Genomic DNA, 22,133 nt, shown 5'->3' on the forward strand with positions numbered 1-22,133 from the left:
TCGTTCACACATGCACATAGGCAACTCAAACTCGCCGCCACACGCATGTTCCATTGTCCTCTTTGAACACGTGTGTCCAGCAAGCACGCGCAGCACACGCGCCACTCAGAACAAAGGAACACACACACACACGCTCATACACTCGCACAAGACGTTCACGCAAATCTACACATCAGTGTAAATACGTACACGTGCTCCATTTACTGTACATACATGTGCCTTCCGACTCTTTTATATTTCAATAAATGCCTTATTTTTCCAAGGTTGTGTGTTGTAATGTTACACGTGGAATGAATATCGCCAAGCTCTGCTGATCAGAATTCTAAAGACCTTCACCTCCTTGTTAAATCATCAGTGTTATTTTAGTTTAATTAATTTAATTATTAATTGAAGTTCCAAATTAATAGTTTAGTATATTTTATGAGACTGATATACGAAACGAATTTGAGACTGATATTTTATTTTAACCACTATGGTAGACGCCATATTCTGTATGGTGCCTCCATGTGTTTAATTTAATTACCCCAAACATAATTGGTACCTCATGTAAGGATATTCCTTACACATAAATGGTACCCCCCTCAAATCATAGGCGTTGTCCCTACATAATTGGTATTGCCCCTGTGAGGAAGACTAACTTACCCCTACACCATGCTACCCAGTAGGAATGGGCAGAGAGGTAGGGAGAAAACGACCTGTGGGCAGTGCCTGAAAAACCCATTTTAGCCAAGAGGACCTGATAGTCAGCTGTTCTAAAAGCAGTAGATACATCAAGGAGGATAAGTGGGGAGGACATGGTTACATGTCTAATATGACATGACATCTGATATGAAATTCCAAGCCCTGGGAAAATGGAGAAGTCCAAACCCCTGACAATAAAATGGCTGCTCCCCCGCAGCATGGCTGGAGAGGTGTACAGAGGAGTGTTGAAGGGCCTGCACAGAGTGCACATCCACATCTGTATATCTATATCTGCATCTGCATCTATATCTCTATATTTTTATCTGCATCTATATTTGTGACTCCAGAGCAGAGAGGAAACTCCACTGGGCTGTAGAGAAAGTAGGGAAAATGTCCAAATCTGGTTGAGAGTGTCCTTCTGTGGAGGTGCTTGGGAGGGTGTTGGGCTTCAAGAGGAACTCTCTGATGTGGGGAGGCAGGGAAAAGAGCAGCCAATCCTCCACCAGCAGGCCACCCCCACGCAATCCCACACAACTCCCCAGCTCTGCAGGGAGGGCATCCATGCTGTTCCCCCGCAGGTCCAGCTGGGACAGCTCGTGAAGGGCCCACTGGCCAGGTGGCAGGGCAACCAGGGAGTTGTGGGCCATGTTGAGGGTGCGTAGGTGCATGCAGTGGGTGAATAGCGCCGGGGGCAGGCTCTCCAGCCGGTTCCCGCTCAGGTCCAGCTCGTTCAGCAGCAGCAGCGATCCCACGTCAGGGGGCAGCTCCTCCAGCAGGTTCCCTGTCAGCAGGAGGCGCCGCAAGTGGTGAAGGGTGAAAAGTGCGGGAGGCAGTTTCTGCAGCTGGTTGTGCCCCAGGTCTAGAAGCTCCAGGGCTCGCAGCATGCCCACACTGGGAGGCAGGGTCAGCACGCGGTTGTGGGCAAGCCTCAGACAGGTGAGCCGGCGCAGGTGCTGCAGACCCAGGAGGCCCTCCAGCGTGCGCAGCCTATTGTGCCGCAGGTCAAGGCAGCGGAGGCTGGTGAGGGCCAGCAGGGGGGAGGGTAGGCGTTCCAGCTGGCAGCCCTCCAGCTGCAGTTCGGCCAGGCCGGCGGTGCGCCGAAGTGCCGTCAGCACCAGCAGCCGTGCCCCATCGTTGTGGATTTCCAGTCGGAGCAGGCTACCCGCCACCTCAGCCAGCTCGGCTGGCACACGCTGCAGCGCCCCCCGCAAGGCCAGCACCCGCAGGTGCCGCAGCTGCCTCAGGCTGCCTAGCACCCAGCCCCGTCCTGACCCACCCTCCCCTCCCAGCCGGCCAGTGAGGTGCAGCTCCTGCAGGCCCCGCAGAGTGTAAACCCAGCTGGGGATCTCTGTGGCCAGGGTAAAGGTGAGATATAGGGACTCCAGGCGATCCTGAAGCACCAGCAGGGCCGCTGGCTCCACCACAGCAGGGCAGTGGTACAGGTGCAGCTCCCTGTAGGGTAGACACCTGTCACTACAGAGCAACATTTCTGCTGCTCCACTGTAGCACACACTGTCAGAACACCAGTCACAGCCATCAGCTGTCTACCCAGACACTACCCATCACTGGCTAGACAGGCACTGGGGGAATGAAACAGACCACACAACTTGAATGCATTCATATGAAATGGCTGGGCTACTCTGAGTTAGATTATGTAACAGTGCACTGTTGTACCTAAGTGAGGTTGCAACTGTGTCAGTTTTCAAAGTGAGCTGCCTACTCCCTTGACATAAAACTGAAAAAGAATGTGAATTTGGACAGCCTTTGAAGGCAGTGTTTATGTCAACATCTAATGCCATCTTAGGTGTGCGTGGCATGCAAGAGACCACAGCGCAGCTTCAGGTATTTGATAGACTGAGATAACATTACTAATCTATATAATTTCCATTGAATAGTTGCATAAATCAGAATGATAAGCAACTAGCAAGATGTCTAACCTTCGCTCTAATTAAGGAATGAGTTATCTCCAGCAGCTCAGGACAGAGTTGTTAATAACAATTAACAGTGATTCGTAGTGGCTTTTACTTAGCTAACTGAAATAAAAGCCTCTGTGCCTTCTCTAATCCCTGGAGCAGATGCAAATAGAGCTATACTATGTATATAGCTAGCCTTAAGCAACCTAATCATAACTAGCTAGCTAGATTATAGTAATCACAGAAAGCATGTGGCTAGCTAGCTAATAAACTGACGGTAAGATGACTAACATTACATAGCTAGCTTCAATATAAACTAACTAGCTAATAAAGTTAGTCCTCCACTGACAATAACATGAGTACCCATTAGCTAGCTACAACTCACTAGCTGACATTAATATTGCTGCTGACATCTATTCATAGTGATATTACAAAGCAGTAAATACAGATTATACAACAGCCAGATTAATTTGTTATTGCCTTCTAAACATTACACACATTTAAAAACAGAATGATTGTCCGCCTCTCATTTGGGTATCACCTCGGCTGCTATTTTTTCAAAAATATTGTAGAATGTTGCGTGAGCCACAATGTTTTCTCAGATTGCCTTATTTTTGAAGGAAGCATTGTTTGTGTTCTTCATGTTCACCCAAACATAGGTACCTTAGGAGCAGGGGTTAAATTGGGCCGGGGCTCAGCCCCAGCACATAGGCCTATGCTCTTCTATGTCATCAGGGGACGCTCAGCCAATTCTTCTATCTAGCTAGTTGGGATAATGTGTCTTCAGTGAGTACACATGTAGTTGTTTCCCCATTTTTTCACTTTTCTATCTATATATTGTGGTTAGCAAGATTGTGAGGAAATGGTGACTGAAATTTTATGGGACTTTGAAAAGTCATGGAAAGGTTTGGAAATTTGAAAAGGTGTTGGCAGCCTGTGTATATTGTAATATTGTAAGATGTAAATTAATTCCAGTTTAATGTAACTATGAAAAAGACTGTCTATTCATATTACTTTGTATTATTATTCTCTCCTTTAGTGGTAACAACACCATTCCTATATTTGAAACAGATACACTTGAGAGTGCATTTACAGAAAGATTTTGTCATCTGTAGTTTTGCGCACTGCCAACAGTATCTAGAATGACTTTGAATAGTGTTTTAGTGTTCAGAGCAGAGGGTGTCTCACCTTGTTACATTTTATTTACAGTTTGTCTAATGATATCAATCAGATTTTGTAGTCTATGTGCAACCCTGAAACCACAGAGCCCCCCCCCCTTTAAATAGTGTCTTCTGATGCAGCTCACTTCGAAAATAGATGCAGCCCATGATACAGTGCACTGCCATACCTGAGTGAGGTCATGTGGGAGAGCTGTGTGGTCAGCTTGGCCTCGGTGATGAGCTCCAATTTCAGCACCTCCAGGTGGCTGAGGGAGTAGAGGGCGCAAGGCAGATGGGGCAGGGCCACTAGCTGCAGCTGGGTGCGGCCGTGGGGGTCGGTAGAGGTCATGGAGTGCAACCGTGCCTCCCCCCACTGCCGCTCCAGGTTCTCCTCCAACAGGCGCGTCTCACTGATGGGTGACAGGAAGACAGAGAGCCGCTGGGCCAGCAGGGGGTCGTACTGGTCTGCCATGTGCAGCAGGAAGGCCAGGTCATTGCACAGATCCGGGACATCCCGCATGGAGCCCCACTCCCGCAGGTGCTGGAAGGAATACCGACGCAGAGATCTGGAGGGGTACAAACAAGGAAACCTGACCCAGGGAGACTAACCTAAAACATGACCTACAAAGAAAACCCAACACATGACAAAATGTCAACACTGAACACCACCATCACATTTGTCATTCTGTTCCCTGTGAACTTGTATCCTGGCTGCACAGCTATGTGTAGCCAGGTGGTAAAAAAAAAATATATTCCCAGAGGCTACAAAGCAAGGGTTATTTTAGTTCAGGGGACTCTAGGGTTGGGAGTCAGGAGCTACAGCCTTCAGATGAGTTGCCTGTAGGAGTCAGTGAAGTCCACCCAGTAGAGATAGGAGTGGGGGACAATAGTGCACCCATTTCTGCTGTTAGGAGGAGCCAGAGAGCAACTGCAGGGGTCCATGCTAACCCCTTTCATCTGCCTAAATCGGCCTGTAATGCAGTGACTGTGACAGATATGGTCTCTCAGGTGTTGACAAGCTTGGGTGCTGCTCTGTTTTAGAAGGCCTTGTAAGGGGTAATGGGATCCCATCAGATATGTCAAGTCAATGAGGACGCTGACTTATGTTGCAGGGGAGAATGTAGCCAGGTGGTAAAGAAAATATATTCCCTGCTGGATAGGCTACAAAGCAAGGGTTGTATGTTTAGTTCAGATAACATGTTAAAATGTTGTTAGAAAAGAATTTAAGTTCATTTATTTACAGAAATGTTTTACTGAGAAAGCAGTGCACAAAGTAATGCTAGCAAGTTAACGGAAGAAGTCCAAAACTACCAGTTACAACTTTTGTCCACTTGATGGCACGGTCTGGAAAAAATGTAAGGTTGGCGAGCTGGATGCATCTCAATCTTTTTCCCATTATGGTTGAACCTGGTAATGCACACATGGAGTGAATGTGATCAGGCATTGTGCAAAATAATCGGTAAATACGCCGTAGATTATTAACATCTGACTAAAGTAAGTTTTTGTGAATAACAATATCAATGTATAGAGCTATATTTTAAGTCGATGGTTTGTCAATAAGTTTTTCTATGGAATCTCCAGAGTTCGCGGGCTGTAATAAAAGAGGTGGCTTCCCAGGCTCGCTAGCTAGTTAGCTGCATCCGTTACATTTCCCGTGCTTACTGTAACTTGGGTAGTTTTAAAGCAGAGAAATGTATGTTTTATTTCCCCTAGACCTCACTGTGAGACTTAATTGTATTCTCCTGAAACTGGAGCTAAAAACGCGGACTTTGTGACAGGAATAATTACGACGTGAGTATTGTTTTCCTGATAATTGAATACTCAGTATTACAAGTGGGCTAACATGAGACTAAAAGAATGTGTTTTGTTGTATTTTTGTTTGTCTTAAATGTACAGTTGTAAGCCCACTGCCATATTTTGTATGTTAAATTGTATGTTTTCCTAGCCTTGAAAGCTAACTTGATCAGGGGTGTGTTTTATTTTTGGCGTGAAGCTACGTTGTGTAAGCTGCTACAGAAATTGTTTCGTTGAATTTATGTGCATGTTCTAAGCACAGTTTGGTAGTAATGTATTGATGAGCTTATATATTGTTCAACTTTGTGTTGTACAGGGGAACTATATATAATCACCAATTTGATGCTATAAAGCTGCACTAACACCGCGGTGCTGCATTACCCAAATAAAAGAACCTAATTCCATAGGCTACATATGCAACATTTTTTACATTTATCCCAAAAGATGCTTTTATCAAGACCAACTTAGAGCCATTAGCCCTTTTAAATGCTTTATTGTCTGCCCAAGGGTACAGCAGTGGATCAACTGGGAACTTAATTGTAAACCATTGCATTATGAGCTGTGCTCCTTAACCATTAGCTCACGCTGATGCCTACCTGTGGCAGATCCAGGCCAGGGTGTAGATGCCCAGCACCCCGAAGATGCTGACCAAGAACACGTAGGCAAGCAGCAGCTTGCGTAAGACAGAGGCCAGGCTGTGGGTGCACTGGAAGGTGCTGTACCCTGTGAGTGCATGGGTCCGAGGCTGGCAGGTGTGGGTAAAGGAGATGGAACCCAGCAGTGGTGCTGTGTAGCTCACAATCAGCAAAAACTTCAGCACCTTGAACACAGTCTGGGCCAGGTACACCTGAGGGAGGTGGCATGAAGCTGAGCCAGCACTTCAGGAAACCATACTGAAAACTAGTGACGCCCGTTACAGTTACCCTGCTGTATGAGACATTGGGATGTAAAGAGTTCATCCAAAAAGAAAGAATGCAAAAAGAAAGTTCTTTTATGCTGGGTGTGGGTGATTCACTCACCAGATGATCACTGTTTCCCCTGCAAACAGTAGGTCTGCACTTTAAGTAGAATTGAAGGCCTGCTTTTTGACTGTAGCCCTGCCCTTTGAGTATAATTGTAGGCCATAACTTTGAACATTGGCTAATTTCATAGGTTACTCTGACATCAAAGACTTTTAAGTAATGCAGAAAAGAGAGACAATACATGTGGTAAAACAGTAAAGCTTGTAACAGTGGGCAGAAGGACAGAGGTGACAGCAATGTGGATTCACAGATGACGTACCCTGAAGATGATGTCAGAGGACTCACAGTGTGCCCGAAACCTGCGCACCCTCTCAAACAGAGCCCGTGCCTGCTCCCCGTCACTGCGGTCAAGGCTGGCAGTCTGAGGGCGGCTGTCAGGCATCACTGTTGGAGCTGGCTCTTGCTTGGAGGGGTGGGAGGGGGCAGAGAAAGACAGGGAGGACAGGGAGGAGGAGCGAGACAGGGTAGAGGGGCAGGGAGATGGGGGCGGTGCAGGGGATGTGCTGTCACATCTGACCAATGGGGGGCTGTCTGTGCCCGAGTCTAGGCTGGACTGGCCGGCTATGGAAGTTGCCCGGGAGGGTGGAGCTGAGGGCAGCGTGGGCCCACCCTCATCTCCCTGGGTGCGTGTGCTCTCCAGCCAGGCTGTGTGGGACAGTGCCCGCGATGTCCAGGGCGACTCGCAGCACTTCCCCAGGATGGCCAGAAAGTGCTCAATACGGGCGGACGTCAAGGGGAAGTGGAACCAGAAGCAGCCGCTGGCCAGCAGGACCAGGGACTGCAACAGTGCCACATAGGGGAAGTAGCGGGAATACCAGGGGAGGGCCTCGTGGTAGCACACCTGACTAATGTACATATACTGCTGGTAGTCCAGGTGCGTGCGCCGCCCTCTGGGCAGAGTCTGGGGAGGTGGGATGTGATTGGATGGGGTAGAGGTAGGGTGGGGGTCTGAGGTAAGTGAGTTCCTGGAGGGATGGAGGAGTGTCTTGGGCTGGGGGTCAGCGTGGCTGGGAGAGCTGTGATTTTGGAGCTGAGGGTATACAGGGAGGCACACCACTCCATCCCGGGAGAGCAGGAGAGTCCCAGCAAGCACAGATACCATGAGCATCAATACCACCAGGTACTCCATGAACACCTCCCACCACGGCTTCAGCAGCCGGTAATAACTGCCCTGACGGTCATGTAGAGAGGCTAGCTCTGATAAGGTAAACATGACTGGGGCAGGGCAGGTTTGTGAGGGTATAAAAATGAATGTGGGGCCAGAGACCAAAAGCAGGGGTGGAGAAGGGGAGAGGAGAGTAGTAGAGAGTGAGTCATTTTACGTGGTAGTTCAGCACAGTTTTATAAGTACATATTTATGAGTTTCTAGTCACAGGTCAAGCTTGCTCTGCTAGCTTTACAACCTCCAAACCTCACAAACAAATTGTTAAATCTGAAACGTCCCCTTAATTACATTTACCCACAAGGGCTGACACAATAGATATCACATTTTCAAGATAGCACTTTTAATGGCAACACAATAGACAACACTGTTTCACATGTTCTTACATAGTATATGGGAGAAATACAGGAGCAAAGTGTTCATTATTTAACGGGGCTTAAAGCAACACAATTTTCTGAGACTAATGTTTTTTTTTTTTGTGGGGGGATTAACAAAATAGGACAGACGTACATTTAGCGTTACCACAACAGCTTTACTGTAAATTGTAAAACAATTTGTAAATTTTGTATTACCGTGCTCAAATTAAAATTGTTTCCTTTTTTTCTTAAGTACTAGTGAAAATAAAAAGTGCAACTTCAATAAAAGTTGGTCGAGTAGCAAGATGCAGGGTCATTCCTATGTTCCCCAGCTCTATATAGCATATAATGGGAACCTAGCGGGGGTCCTATAGAGGGGGTAGGGGTGGACGTTATAAACGGTATAGAAAGTACACCGGTATGAATTTGCCCTACGGTATGGATTTTATACCATTTTGACCGGTAGAGCCCTCACAGATCTAGGTGTAACTTCATTGAAAAGACACGATACACATGTCGATACATTGTCAACGGTCTGATACATTAAAGATACATATGAAGCGACTACTAATGCTATACGATATGATTCACTCCTATTGTGATGCAGTACGATTCAAAACTATTTGATTCAACACAATGCGATTCAACGCGATACGATGCGATGCAAAGGAATATGATGCTTTGCAATTCAATATGGTATGGATAGTTTGATTTTATTTCTTTGGTTAGTCGTGCTGGCTGTGTACTTTATAGCAGCACGGCATATTTTGCAAATTGCATGCGTCTTGTCAAAATGTCCGTCTCTCTCGAAAAATCCGAAGTGTCACCAAACATTTGATTTGTAGCAATTTGGTGGAACATGTAGCTCTTCCTCCTCCATGATAATCTGTGACTTGCCTGGACACGCCTCCAACTCGTGCGAGACTTGGCCACTGACAGCAGTGGAGAACTGAAGATGAGAGAGTGTGCTTGAGAAACAGTTTAGAGAGGAGGAATCTCTAATATCTCTAAAAACGAATATACCGTGATATGTACCGTTACCGCCCATGCTTCAAATTATACCGTGATATAAATTTTAGGCCATACCGCCCAGCCCTAAGAGGGGGTCATCCAGCCAACACCAAGGCCTTAGTAAAGAAGGCTCAGCAGCGCCTGCACTTCCTGCATGTCCTCAGGAAGAACAACCTGGACAAGAAGCTGCTGCTGGCCTTCTATCACTCCTCTGTGGAGAGCATATTAACAAACTCTCTGGGGTTGTGGTACGCAGGCTCCACAGCTGAGGACAGGAAGGCTGTGCGGAGGGTTATTAACACCGCCCAAAAAATTATCGGCTGCCCTCTGCCCACCCTGGACGACATATCCAGATCCCGCTGCCTCAGTAAAATTAAGGAGACTCCTCACATCCCGCCTATCACCTGTTTGACCTGTTGCCCTCCGGACGGCGCTTCAGGTCAATCAAGTCCCACACCATCAGACTAACAAATGGCTTCTTCCCCTGGGCCATACGGACTGCAAACAAACACTGACTCCCCAACCCCCCCCAACCCTCTACCTCAATACAACTGTGCAATTCCACTGTGCACTTTAAGTAGTTTTTATAGAGGCCACATTAACGTACAAGCTTTTCTTTATATTTCTTTTCATTTACAATGTGTCTTTTTTTAATTTGTAAATTTGTATTTTACTGTATTTATTGTATATTTTGTATATTTTTTCTCCTATGTCATGTGCCTTATTTGTACTGTTCTTTGTTTACATAAATGTTCCTCAGTGCGCTGCTGTTGCAGACCACCCACAATTTCGTTGCACCCCCACCGTGCAATGACAATACAGTCTATTCTGATTCTGATTCTGATTCTTAAGTTCCCTAGCTCTACATAGCACATAATGGGAACCTGAAAAGATGTTCCCTAGCTCTGTATTCACTTAATATGACATGGATGATGCTTCCAAGGGCCCAAATGGAAGTTCAGGTTAAGGTTAGCTTTAGCATTACTTCTAGGGTTAGCGTTAGCTTTATCTTTCCAGTTAGCATTAGCATTAATGTCAGATTTAGCCTTGAAATTTGGGTGAGAGTCAGAGTTCGGGTTAAGGTTAGGGTGAGGGTTAGGTTTAAGGTTAGGGTTAGAGTTTGGTTTAGGCTTAGGGTTGTGTTAGCATTAGCAATTTTGCATTATCTTGAGAGTTAGCATTAGCTTCAGGGTTGTGTTAGCATTAGAATTAGGGTTATCATTAGCATATGGGTAAGTGTTCGCATTAGCATTTCGGTTACTATTAACATTAGCATTAGATAAGGATAGCATTAGCTGGTGTGTTAACAGAATATTGAACTGGGGAAAATAGAACCCTGGGAATATACCCTCCCCAAGATGCTGTGTTACAACTTTGTTCAAGTCATCGTCATAGAATCGGACCAAGACATTGAAAATTCTGTCCATGCTGCAGTTTGTGTACTCATCAACGTGCAGCCAAAACATCTGTTTTGACAGCTTGCGCACTAAACATGTGCCTAATGTGAGAGACAATGCCGTGAGTGGATAGGTAGTTGGACTGTGTATTTGACACGCTAAGTTTGGAGAGTGCAGTTCTGTCCTGTGATGTTTTGCACAAGTCAACTAGTGCTGGTGCTATCCTAAAAGACAGGTCATGTTCCGCTATAAATGTACAAATACAGACTTTTTGATTGCACACGCGGTCTTAGATGGATGAAGCGGCAGCAGCTACAGTGGCCACAGCTCCCGGCAACGTTGGCGTATAACGAAGAGCCCGAACAGCTGCTTCGTGTGAGGGATCTGTCTCATGCCGAGACAATAGCTTTTGCCGCTTGTCCCATACTGTATTTTTTTCGAACACACAATGCAAAGCAGGTCCTGAGTGTTTAATTTGTGACAACACAACCCGAACGTCTGTCTGTCTGTCATCATCATTTTCATCTAACCAAGTCTATCGCCATTTATCTTTCACCTCCCGTTCTACTGTGTTTGTGTCTGCGCCAGCCTTCAAGAGACAATCGCTCTGTCAGCTAGCTTAGCTGCGCTTTAGAACTGTACTACTTAAATCAGAGTTTAATGCGTAGCTGTGTGTAAGAATGCCAGACACAAGAATGTAGCTGGAATACACATTTCTGTTTCCTGCCTCTGAGGACAAAGAACTCAAGAGAAGGTATATAAAGTGCCTCAATGTATCAACCAGTGTTCAATTACTCCGCAAACCCAAAGAGACTGTTTTTCTGTGACGCTTTGCCGATCATTGTAAAACTTTCTCTTTGTAACTGCTCGACCGCCAATAAAACCGTACTGACTTCCAAACTACATCGGACCCGCGCCTCTTCAATTCTTACACCACGTTAAGCTTTTTCCTTATAATGGGCGTCAGTGGAGAGGAAAGCGCTTAACGTGAGATAACGACCATACTCCTAGGATTTCGGTTTTGATTTTTTGACAGGAGGAAGTGACAAGAGTTGTCCGAGAGAAATTTGGGGATCATGGATCGCAGTTTTGGAAGATTATGCAACGTTAAGTGTTTTAGAATGTCCTGGCTTTTGTATGCCTTCAGGCGTTGCTTTGTGTATTTCCCCGGTGTCGAAATCAGGTAGACTACATGTAAATGTCAGGAAACCCGTCAGTGCATAACCTCTATTATAATATGTATGCAGATACAAGACAGATCCAAGGGGAAACTTACGGAGACAGAAGGGCGGAACGGAGAGAAATGCGGATTACAATGAGATGCGCTATTACTCGTGGACCAGTTTTAAATATCGCAGCTCCGCCAGCAGTGACGGCGATCGCGTAGTTCCTACTTTGGGACTCTAACAGAGGGCGTAATTTTTCTGTTTGTACACTTACACAAGGATACTGGACAGTGAATAAAGTTTTCTGTAACTTTACTGTGTCTGTGCTCATTCAAAATAAATATCACGGCAAGAAACTTAGCTAGAGATCGGTCGAACCATTACGCCCTCAGTCTGAATTTTAATTTTTTTTTTGCGGCAATCAAGACACAAACAAACTTTATTCAAAATATTAAACTAAACAACAAAAATGCATGTTCAGTCAGGCAGATTGGGCCCAAGGTGGGCCCCTTTGTTACTGGGCAGAACCGTGGGCTCGGGGCAGCTCGCTCGCTCGCTCTGCTACTGCCTACAGGGTAACTAACATGAGTTGGCAAACTTGACAGTTGGCAAACTTGACAGTGAGTCCCCCTGAGTCCAAAAACATGATCCCCACGGTAAGGCTCCACTCAGCAATGAGTTGCCAGTGGAAGGCCAGAAATGGGATCTGAATGACACCCAAAATCCAACACAATCCCCAGGGTCACCCACCGCTCAGCAATAAGTTTCCATTGGATGGCAGCAACCGCGATCTGGAACACCCGAGTTGAAAAACGTGATCTCCGGTGTCTGCGTCGGCGTCTGCGAGACATCGGCGATGTCTAAGGCCAGGTTCACACTACACGATTTTAGCCCTGATTTTCCACTCACTGACAGTTTTTGGAGATCGCCGACAAAAGCCCCAGATCAGAGGAAAATCGGCATTCTCCCGGGGCTCGCAAATTGGCTCTCGATCCCTCGCTGATGTCTCGCAGACGCCTGACAGATATCTGGCAGGCTAAATATCTGGACCTGTCCGGGAGTCCAAATCCTGTAGTGTGAAAAATGTAGTGATTGGCAGTGAGTGCAGTGACGAGCTACAGCCAATGAGAGTGCAAGACAAGGGGTGAGGGGAAACCCAGGGGAGGAGTTGTACAACATCAACAAGCATGGCTACAGCAGAAGTTCCGCGATCTGCTTGGATCCAAGAAATGGAGGAAAATTCGGTTGAACTTTGGCAGGAGCACCAATGCCTTTTTGATGTTTCCAAAAATAATACATTCCTGCAGTACTGTGAATATGAATTCATGACTTAGGACTGTGACTCTTACATTACAATTTCATTACATAAACAATATCAATGATAGCAGTACCCCGTCAAAATACAAATATTGTGAGATGAGACTTTGGCCATATTGCTTACAGAGTATAATATCTTTGCCTACAGTAGCCATTTTTAGAAGAGTAAAATCCCTGTCTCACGCATGGTATCGTGTCATTCCCCGTGTTACTTCTCACGTGTGTTTTCATGGCAAAACGTAGTTTGGAGACCAGACAGACTCGTTGGAGATTCCTCCTGGTGAAAAATCTTGTAATGTGTGGCCCCCTGTCGCTGATCAGTCATGTCGTGCGCAAACCACAACGACTTCAAAATTCCCGATTACAAGACAGCAAGTTGTGTAGTGTGAACAGTACAGTGATCTGACGACTTTGAAAGTCATGTAGTGTGAACCTGGCCTTAGCTGCGCTTTAGAACTGTACTACTTAAACCGGAGTATCACAAATTTAACATGCAGCTGTGTGTTAAGCTAAACGTGATTGCTGTGTAACAACACGCACGAGTTCAGCTGATTCGCAGTAAACTGTCTCCAAACCGGAAGTTGGAGATCTACCCAGAACCAGAGCCCGCCTATATAGATAGTCTCTCCATATATTCAGAACATAGATTTAACAAGAATGCCACTTAATGACATAATTTACAATTCTTTGCGAGTTGGATCCTCGATGTAATATAAATATTATGGGCTATTGTAATTATTAGGCTTATATATTTCTTATACAATTGACTTCACATCCGCCAAAAATAAAGTTTATTTCCCCGCAATAAATAAACAATAAGACCCTTCCTGGATCCTGTCGTCAATGAAGTGTCTGAAATGGAACTAAAGTTACGACTTTATTGTAACCCTCGATTTATAATCATTTTGGTCTGGATTGTGTTTGAATTATTATCATTACTCAGGAACGTGCATAGACATTTAAGCGTGTTTTGTCTGTCTTTGTGATTAGAAAAAACAGCCCACAATTTTTCGAAGAAGATATAGAGAGTTATCTCCGCAAACCTTAATTATATGACTATATAAAGAGAGATGCCTATATAGCTTTTATTCCACACAGTCGAGGTACGTGACGACATAGGTCTACATGGGAGCAGAAATTAACAAAATATTACTACAGTTTGTGTGTAGGATGTGATGTAGGCCTCATTCTGCAAATGAGATGGTTTAGTCCAGGGGTCTCCAACCTTTTTTCATCCGAGAGCTACTTTGAAAAAATGAAAGTGGCGGAGAGCTACTCATGTCTTATATTACTCACACTTATTCACATAACGTATTAAAACACTCACATTAGCCTGGTGCGAGAGAAGGTACTGCTATGTAAATACAAAAACACGTCTCCGCTTTGTTCAGAGGCGACCGCAGTGGCGTCGTTAGGTCTGATTATTTGGGGCTATTGCCCCGAATATTTTAGGTCTAGCCCCGAATATTTTCGCCCTAAAAAGGAGGTGTTTATAGCAAAACAACAGACAGACTGGACCAGGGGTCTCCAACCTTTTTTCATCTGAGAGATACTTTGAAAAAATGAAAGTGGCGAAGAGCTACTCATGTCTTATATTACTCACACTTATTCACATAACGTATTAAAACACTCACATTAGCCTGGTGCGAGAGAAGGTACTGCTATGTAAATACAAAAACACGTCTCCGCTTTGTTCAGAGGCGACCGCAGTGGCGTCGTTAGGTCTGATTATTTGGGGCTATTGCCCCGAATATTTTAGGTCTAGCCCCGAATATTTTCGCCCTAAAAAGGAGGTGTTTATAGCAAAACAACAGACAGACTGGACCAGGGGTCTCCAACCTTTTTTCATCTGAGAGATACTTTGAAAAAATGAAAGTGGCGAAGAGCTACTCATGTCTTATATTACTCACACTTATTCATATAATAATAATGGGCGGCAGTGTAGCATAGTGGTTAAGGAGCAGGACTCGTAACCGAAAGGTTGCTGGTTCGATCCCCGCTGGTACACTGCTGCTGTACCCTTAGGCAAGGTACTTAACCCACAATTGCCTCAGTAAATATCCAGCTGTATAAATGGATAACATTGTAAAGAACTGTAACCTATGTACGTCGCTTTGGATAAAAGCGTCTGCTAAATGAATAAATGTAAATGTAAATATAATGTATTAAAACACTCACATTAACCAGCTTAACTAAGCTACTTTTTGTATATACATGTATCAAATGTCAATATCCAAAGCTCACATTTTGGATCAAAAGTATCATAACTTCACATCAATAGCATGTCAAATGTACGTTCTGTATCCATATGTTTAAAATTTCAATATGTCAAGCTCACTGTAGCGAAGGGCGAAAGCAATCACCCCAGCCGGCCTCAAACCCGGATCTACGGTATACGAAACTGCAGCTTTGACCGCGACGCAAAAGAGCCAGGCTGATTAGTTTGGCAGTCAGAGCGCATACTCAACCGCAGTGACAGCACTCTTGTCACATCTTAAATTCACATCAAAGTCATAGAAAACATAACTACGTGTTCATGACGTGAGATGTCAGACAAATTTGGTGATGATTGGCCGCTATTTTAGAACATTAAGCCACGTTAAGCCTTTTCCTTATAATGGGCGTCAATGGAGAGGAAAACGCTTAATGTAAGAACGTCCATACTCATAGGATTTCGGTTTTGATTTTTTGACAGGTGAAAGTGTTTATGACAAGACATGTCCGAGAGACATTTGGTGATCATTGATCGCTGTTTTGGAACATTAAGCCACGTTAAGCCTTTTCACGTTAAGAGCTTTAGAATGTCCCTGAAGTGGCGCTGAACGTTCCATCTTTTACCGACTGAAACGCTGGTACCACAGGTACCACATGAGGCACACACACATTCGTGGGGAAAAACTTAGCTAACTGTCAACCTGAGGTAAGACTAAAAGCCAACTTTCCGTAACAAGCCAATTGATTCGTTAGATTAACCAAGTTGACTACTCTGCCGTCTTCTTTCTATTTTTTTCCCGGGGAATTCTTATTCGGTTATTCGAGCTCCAGCTGAGTTATGGGATAGCGTAGTGTAGTACGTTTTTATACTTCAAAATTTCACACTTCAAAATTTGTAGTAGGTCGTCCAGGTACTGTTCGACTACTATTAAATGCCTACATAATGACAGCACCCGGACACCCTACGGATTGTGACGTAGCCTACTGCTTTATGTGTACTATATAGTATGGCAGTATGAGTATTCGGATGCAGCTATTGTTTTTAATAAAATTGCGTTCCGGTCTGGTAATATCAGAGTCCGTATACGCTAGTGATGAAGTACCCACCTCGGTAGGCCTACTCTATTATTCATTGCCTGATCTAAACTCTCTGCACGCCTGATTTCCGGCGTGGGGCCAGAGATCTTTAACCCATGATTTAATCAGGTAACAGCTCGTATTTTAGTGCTGTGTGAATACCACACTATTACCGATACCACTGTAAAACGAGATTTAACTCCCATCATCTCCCTTATGTAATCAATTATTAATTCATGATTAACGTGGTAACCGCTTTAAAAATAAAATAGAATTTATAGAATAACAAAACTTACTGTATGACGCTGGATCGGATTCTGCTCACGCTAGTTGGCCCTTTCAAAGTAACAACCATGTGCTGAGTTGTTTCCTTTGCTATTCAGAAAACCGCAAATTATAGTATTTTCCGTCCGGTGCAGTCCGGTTTTCTCGAGAATACCCAGAAAAACTTAAGCAGAAACTTCTGCCCAAGCGGTGACTTTCATTTAGACCAGAGGACACTGAAAACGATTGTTAGAGCTGGGGCTCCAGACACGTGTTTTGGGCTCGCACTACGGTTGTCATGACAAAGAGAGACGTCGCTGAAAAGTCTACATTAATACCACCAGCGCGGTATTTTCAGGAACCGCGACTCGTCCCACTTGCTTCTTGTCGTCGTTACTCTGTCATCCATCTTCTCTTAATCTTCAGTTGTCACCCTCAGATATTACACATCAGTAAAGCAAAGCAATATGAGCAAAAGTTATCAGAAGTACCCAAAAGTAGCCTATCCACGAGAAAAACACACAAAATGGACATTTAAACCAATGTACACATTCACAATTTAAAAACGTAAGGCTATAATAACCGTAAATTACCGTAAATATACAACGATAGAAAAAAACCTGAAAAACATATAGTCTGGTTCGATTAAGCGATATTGTATCTTCTTGTAGAGAGTTGTTCACTGTCCCTAAGGCAGGTTGAGACGCATTGAAAAACATTGAATTACATATTACAAGTTACATATACTTTTTGGATAGATATTTGCCTAATCGTCTCAGATTTGACCAAAAAAAAAAAAAAAAAAAAACAACAATGTGAATGCAATAACATTTTGTGTCTTTCTGTCACTAAAGAAGTACATTAGGCCTAAATATAATGTAGGCTATTCATTGTTTATAACTGTATACAGGCTACACAATGACCCTATACAAAATAGGACAGGATATCCTTCTCAAACCTACTCATATAGCCTACTAAAATGTAAATATCCAGACTGTCACACAGTGGAAGCAACTTCTGCATTCCCAATTTAAGAGGATGCGGAAAACGGTTACACCAAGGCCCTCGAAGGCATACCGGCAGAGTCCGTCCCATGATTCGAGTTTTAAAATCTCTACTTAGTTGACCATTGTGCCACTGTAGAGGCCCGCATAGTTTCATTACTCCGATAAGAATAATGTGAGCAATATCTTTGATTGTGTCACAGAGTATCTGGTATGTTCTGCATGCATCGCCAAATTCTGCACGTCCCAATCCCAGCAGTTATAATCATCTCCTGGGAAACCGATTAACGTGTCGTATCGTCGTATGTTTTAACACCACAAAAATGAACGAAATTCCAAAATTTTAAATAGTAAGGCCCCACCTGTATAATAAAAGCAGCTCCTTGGACTGTTCTTATTTAATTGGATATAAACATGCCAATCCCCACAATGTTGTTTCCGTGCTTGGTGCATTCCATTTTACGTGGTGAGATGAACTAAAATTCTCTAAAACGCGTGAACAAGCTTTGATTATTGTTGTTTTTATTGGTGAATAGCATCAATCTTTAAATGTTTTTGTTAAAAATTGGGCTCAAAGGGGCAATTGCTCTGTCGTTAGCTTAGTTGTGGTTTACAGTTTAACACGGTTTTAAACGCGCATGTTGCGGAAGAAGTCACGTGGCTTCTTAAGACCCATTGCCGTGTCATCGGTACTTGTGGTTTAACCTACTGCTGAGGTTTAGCTTGATCTAAGTTGCTCTGTCTTCAAGAAATTTCATATTAGCCACTAGAGGTCACTTTTGTGCGTATTTGCTTAAACCGACACTGAAGTGGTTTAACACTAGAAGCGCCGTGCTGGTCTGAAGCCACTTATACCTAGAAGCACCGAGCGGCGGTCATCTGACCGCAGCGACCAAAAAAAAAAAATTCTCTGCACTCGATCAAATTCCAGGACCCTCCTTTCATGACTTTTCCTAAATTTGTGCGTGTTATCACCTAGCATCTTTGAATTTTCAAAATCACACCGGTACAAGCTAGTTTAAAGCTATTTTGGTCCCATTTGTGCGAAACTACTGTCAGCCTCGCGTTCGGCCATGTTGTTTCCTGCCTTTCAAGGCTGCGATTCTCTTTTCTCTCAGCAGATGTCGCAAGGATTCGCTCGTACTAGTTGTCTGTCATTCAGATATGTGAATAAGATTTGTGTGCTACCGTATTCTGTACTTCTTGGGGAGTGACGGATGCGATTTACAGGAGTAGCCTACTGATTAATAAATTTCTATACTGAATTCAATTCAATTCAATTCAATTCATTTTTATTTGTATAGCGCTTTTTACAACACAAGTTGTCACAAAGCAGCTTTACATTGTTCCCAGGCCTGAGACCCCCTGAGAGCAAGCCTAAGGCAACAGTGGCAAGGAAAAACTCCCTATCAGGAAGAAACCTTGAGCAGAACCGGGCTCATGGGGGGCCCATCTGCTTCTGGCCGGCACTGGGCAGATAGAGTTAGACACAAAATTATGCAATGTACATTTGTTATTGACAAACAATAGCAGTTAACAGTAGAGTGATTATAAGAATGTCTCCTAGGATGTCCGGGTCTTGGAATGCAGTTGGCTTTGATGGGCAGGGCAGCGAGGTAGCAGGACTGGAAAACGAGATGAGACGCTTGGGCTACAGCTCCGGACAGGAGCCCGGAGCAGGGAATAGGAAGCAAACAGAAAACAGTGGTTAGTGGATGGTAAGAATGGCAGGGATGTAGAACAGAGAGGCAGGAGAGGAGGGGCAGAGAAAAAGGTGTGCAACAAGGAAAGACCCCGGCAGGCTAACATTATGGCAGCATAACCTAGGGGACGGGAGGCAAGGGACCGGCATAGTCATGAGGGCGACCCTAAGACAGTCAACACCAGATCACGGCACAGGGTCCATGAAAGCAATGACCACTTAGTCCACCAGAGACTCTATGATCCACGCCAGCACCAGGCCATGTCCCTCAGCTGAAGGATTTACTATATAGATATGTTTTGAGCCTAGACTTAAAGGTGGAGAGAGAGTCTGTTCCCTGAATCTCAGAGGGTAAACTGTTCCACAGGAGAGGGGCTTGATAGGAAAAGGCTCTACCGCCTACAGTAGTTTTGCCCACTCTTGGAATGGTGAGAAGCCCGGCATTTTGGGAGTGAAGGGCTCTCTGCGGAAGATATGGATGAAGAAGGTCCTTAAGATAGGGGGGGCAAGCCCATTTAAAGCCTTAAATGTGAGTAAGAGTATTTTAAAAATGATCCGGTATTTAATAGGTAGCCAATGGAGAGAGGCCAGAACTGGGATGATGTGCTCAAAGCGTTTAGTTTTAGTTAAGATTCGAGCAGCTGCATTTTGCACCAGCTGAAGGGGTTTTAATGAGACGTTTGCACATCCTGACAAGAGGGCATTACAGTAGTCTAATCTGGATGTTACAAAGGCATGGATTAGTTTTTCAGCGTCGTTAATTGATACGATTTTCCTGATTTTAGCAATATTTCTCAGATGGAAGAAGGCAGTCCTAGAGGTGTTAGTTATGTGAGTTTCAAAGGAGAGCTCGGAATCAATAACAACACCAAGGTCTTTGATGGCTGCACTCGGGGCAAGGGAGACACCATCAAGGTCCAATGTAAAATGAGCGAGTTTGCTCCTGATTGAATTTTGGCCTATGACCAATATTTCGGTTTTGTCCGGGTTGAGGAGGAGAAAGTTTCGGGCCATCCAATTCTTTACATCTGTTAGGCAGGCCTCCATGTTTGAAATATTCAGAGGGACATCCGGTTTGACTGATATGTATAACTGAGTGTCATCCGCGTAACAGTGGAAATTAATGTCATGTTTACGGATGATATCGCCAAGAGGCAACATGTATAACGAGAAGAGCAGAGGTCCAAGCACAGATCCTTGAGGTATACCATATTTTACTCTGGAACGAGCGGAGGATTCGTTGTTGATGGAGACAAACTGATATCGTTCTGATAGATAAGATCTAAACCAAGATAGGGCATGTCCACTTATGCCAACCAGGTTTTCGAGGCGGTCAAGGAGGATACAATGATCGATGGTATCAAAGGCTGCACTTAGGTCTAGTAGCACAAGAAGAGAGATACAGCCATTGTCACAGGAGAGTAGAAGGTCGTTGAGCACTTTCAGGAGAGCGGTTTCCGTACTGTGGTGAGGTCTAAATCCGGACTGGAAAACTTCCAAAATGTTGTTAGAGTGTAAAAAGGCACAGAGTTGCTTTGATACCGCTTTTTCCAGAATGTTTGAGAGGAATGGAAGGTTCGAGATGGGCCTATAGTTTGACAGGTCATTGGGATCAAGATTGGGCTTTTTCAGAATAGGCTTGATAACTGCTACTTTGAAGGGCTGAGGTACGTGTCCAGACATAAGAGAGGCATTGATAAGATTTAATAGTGGTGTGCCAATTGCAGGCAATAGCTGTTTTACGAAGCCAGTTGGTATGGGGTCAAGTTGGCTGGTAGAGTTATTAGATGAATTGAGAAGAGAAGAAAAGTCGCCAAATTCAATGGGTATAAAAGAGTCAAAGCGCGAGGCGGGCCTAATAGACATGCCTAATAGACATGCCTACATAATCTGGAACGGGACTGGCCAGGCAGGAACCAGAAGTTGATGAGAATTTTTGTATTGTGTCTCTTATCTTTAAGATTTTACTGTCAAAGAAGTTCATGAAGTCACTGCTACTATAAATTGCTGGTATGGTAGGGTTAACTGATGCAGGACTCTTGGTTAATCTGGCGATAGTGCTAAACAGGTACCTAGGATTGTCCTTGTTTCTCTCAATAAGAGTAGAGAAATATTTGGATCTGGTAGCTGTGAGGGCATGCTTGTAATTTAGGAGACTTTCCTTCCACGCCAGGAGAAAAACCTGTAGTTTGGTGGAGCGCCATTTTCTTTCGAGTTTTCGTGTGGCTTGTTTGAGAGCACGAGTATGGTCGTTATACCAAGGTGCTAGCTTCTTGTCTGTGATTTTCTTCCTTTTGAGGGGAGCAACGGCATCTAGAGTTTTACGCAAAGTAGAGTCGATTCTGTCCGCGAGTAGATTAATTTCAGTTGAGCTGGGGTTTGAACATAAACTAGAGGAGATGTCGTTGTGCAGGTAGTATGATGTAGGGAGCTCGTCGATAAATTCGCTGTAAGAGAGCAAAACGTGAGCCTGGAAGAAAATCTAGGCTCCGAGTATGTGAAGCATGTTAGTGGTAAATTGAAAGAGATGAGATAGTGGTCGGATAACACAGGATTGTGTGGCATGATTTCCACCTGGTTAATGTCTGCTCCATATGTGAGGACCAAATCGAGAGTATGGTTGCGGTAATGTGTGGGTTTGTCCACAGCTTGATAGAGTCCAATGGATTCGATGATGGACAAAAATGCTGTTCTGAACGGGTCATGTTCATTATCCATATGGACATTAAAGTCGCCTACTATTACAGCTTTTTCTATATTGACAACCAGGTCAGATAGAAAATTGGCAAATTCCGATAAGAAAACACTGTAAGGGCCAGGTGGCCTGTAAACTATAACAAGGGTAAATAGCTGAAATGCAGTCTTGTCAGGATGTGCAAAGCTAAGTACTAAT

General features: G+C 44.4%; 1 protein-coding gene across 1 annotated transcript; it reads right to left on the reverse strand.

The window, feature by feature from the left end:
• Window positions 1-529: 529 nt before the first annotated feature.
• si:ch211-106h11.1 (volume-regulated anion channel subunit LRRC8D) lies at window positions 530-16,772 on the reverse strand. Its single transcript, XM_036552051.1, has 5 exons — window positions 16,567-16,772; window positions 6,830-7,785; window positions 6,145-6,395; window positions 3,943-4,320; window positions 530-2,133 (listed from the first exon to the last, which is right to left on the reverse strand). The coding sequence occupies exons 2-5, from the start codon at window positions 7,781-7,783 to the stop codon at window positions 1,011-1,013; spliced, it is 2,706 nt and encodes a 901-aa protein (XP_036407944.1). The 5' UTR covers window positions 7,784-7,785; window positions 16,567-16,772; the 3' UTR covers window positions 530-1,010.
• Window positions 16,773-22,133: the final 5,361 nt, after the last annotated feature.

Source organism: Megalops cyprinoides, chromosome 19 (assembly GCF_013368585.1).
Source record: "Megalops cyprinoides isolate fMegCyp1 chromosome 19, fMegCyp1.pri, whole genome shotgun sequence".
NCBI classification, from domain to species: Eukaryota; Metazoa; Chordata; class Actinopteri; order Elopiformes; family Megalopidae; genus Megalops; species Megalops cyprinoides.

Bases quoted from the DNA above. Each gene is read 5' to 3' on its own strand.
- si:ch211-106h11.1 (XM_036552051.1), bottom strand. From the start codon at position 7,783: ATGTTTACCTTATCAGAGCTAGCCTCTCTACATGACCGTCAGGGCAGT. The intron at 6,396-6,829 runs GTACGTCATCTG...CACCTCCCTCAG, and splicing joins CCTCTGACATCATCTTCAGG to GTGTACCTGGCCCAGACTGT. The intron at 2,134-3,942 runs GTATGGCAGTGC...TCTACCCTACAG, and splicing joins TCCCACATGACCTCACTCAG to GGAGCTGCACCTGTACCACT.